The sequence below is a fragment of the Glycine soja genome, chromosome 19, assembly GCF_004193775.1.
Source record: "Glycine soja cultivar W05 chromosome 19, ASM419377v2, whole genome shotgun sequence".
Lineage (NCBI taxonomy): Eukaryota > Viridiplantae > Streptophyta > Magnoliopsida > Fabales > Fabaceae > Glycine > Glycine soja.
The window spans coordinates 33,319,381-33,320,956 of record NC_041020.1 but is presented as its reverse complement, the minus strand read 5'-3'; the positions used below and the strand labels follow the sequence as shown (position 1 = coordinate 33,320,956).

Sequence of the window (1,576 nt, the reverse complement as noted above, 5' to 3'; positions counted from 1 at the left end):
CTACAGATTTGCGTCCCATACATGAACCCTTTCTTCCCACAATTTCCGCAAATCGTCAATTAAGGGTCTTAGATATACGTCAATATCATTACCTGGCTGTCTTGGACCAGGTATCATCATACTCAGCATTACATACTTTCGCTTCATGCACAACCACGGAGGGAGATTATAAATGAACAACAAAATGGGCCACGAGCTATGGTTAGTGCTTAAGTTTCCATATGGGTTCATTCCGTCCGTTGCAAGGCCAAGCCTTAAATTTCTAGGCTCGGCCCCAAAGTCAGGATACAGATGATCAATTGCCTTCCATTGCGGACTATCCGCAGGATGTCGTAGCAATCCATCTGATTTTCTGGTATCTGCATGCCATGTCAGGTTTTTTGCATCTTCGCCATTAGCAAACAACCGCTTCAACCTTGGTATTATTGGGAGATACCAACACACCTTTGCTGGACGCGAGTTGCCAGCAATTGGATGTACACTAGAATCCCCGTTCTTCAATCTGTACTTTGATACCCCACACACAGGGTAGTAATCAAGTTCAGCAAATTCATCTCTGTACAAAATGCAGTCGTTACAACAGGCATGAATTTTTTCGTACTGCATCCCAACTGGACATAAAATCTTCTTTGCTTCGTAGTGATTCTTTGGCAAAACGTTATCTGCAGGAAGAATGTTTTTCAACAACATCAGCAGCTCACTGAAACTCTTGTGACTCCACCCAAATCGTGCCTTCAAGTTAACCAGAGCTAACACAGCAGACAACTTTGTGAAAGATGTGCAGCCGGAATACAAAGGCTTTTTCGAATCAATTTCTATGTTGTCATACAAGGCTATATGTGCTTGTTGAAACCCCTCTTGCCCAAGATCGCGAATCATTTCTTCTATAGGATTTCCAATTTCTGCATTACGCTCCTCAGCCTGTGACATGTCAGCTGTATCGGGGGATTCCCCATGCCATATCCATTTTGTGTAGCTACGAATTATTCCCTCACAAATAAGACGAGTCCTTATGTCATCAACTATTTGGCGCTTCCCATTTCCACACTTGACACATGGATAAAAATATTTTCCCCACATAGGTTGCGCTTTACTTTGAGCAAATTGCAAAAACTCTTCAACACCATGCTCGTACTGTTCAGTTATACATGATGCATTCATCCAACTTCGATCCATGTTACACATTGTAACTGAAAGCTAAGTGGGTTGGCAGTTATCTCATATGCATGACACGCCGACAACACCAATTGCAGTAGAAAACACAGCAGCACTGCACCTTTTGTACAAAACACTACAGTAGAAAACACAATAGCAATTGCAGTTAGTTGGAGCACAATGCTGACCACTTCAATGGTGCATGGCTGTTTCAAGGGATTTGACATTTCTGACTTTGCTGTGTTGTATACTACAGCTTTGCTACTTTATTGATTTTGGTTTGTTGAATTGTAGTTCATGTCTTTTGTTCCCCCTATTTGGATATAACAATTATTCCCTCTATGATTTAACACTGTTTTCTATCTAAAAAAAGGGATCATGCAAAAACTGCTCAAATTATGGCCATGAAATGATGAATTGA

The 1,576-nt window shown here is 41.2% G+C and overlaps 1 protein-coding gene across 1 annotated transcript; it reads right to left on the bottom strand.

Annotated features, from left to right (window-relative positions):
• On the bottom strand, positions 1–1,176 carry LOC114398759. Its single transcript, XM_028360912.1, has one exon. The coding sequence runs from the start codon at positions 1,174–1,176 to the stop codon at positions 1–3; it is 1,176 nt and encodes a 391-aa protein (XP_028216713.1).
• Positions 1,177–1,576: the final 400 nt, after the last annotated feature.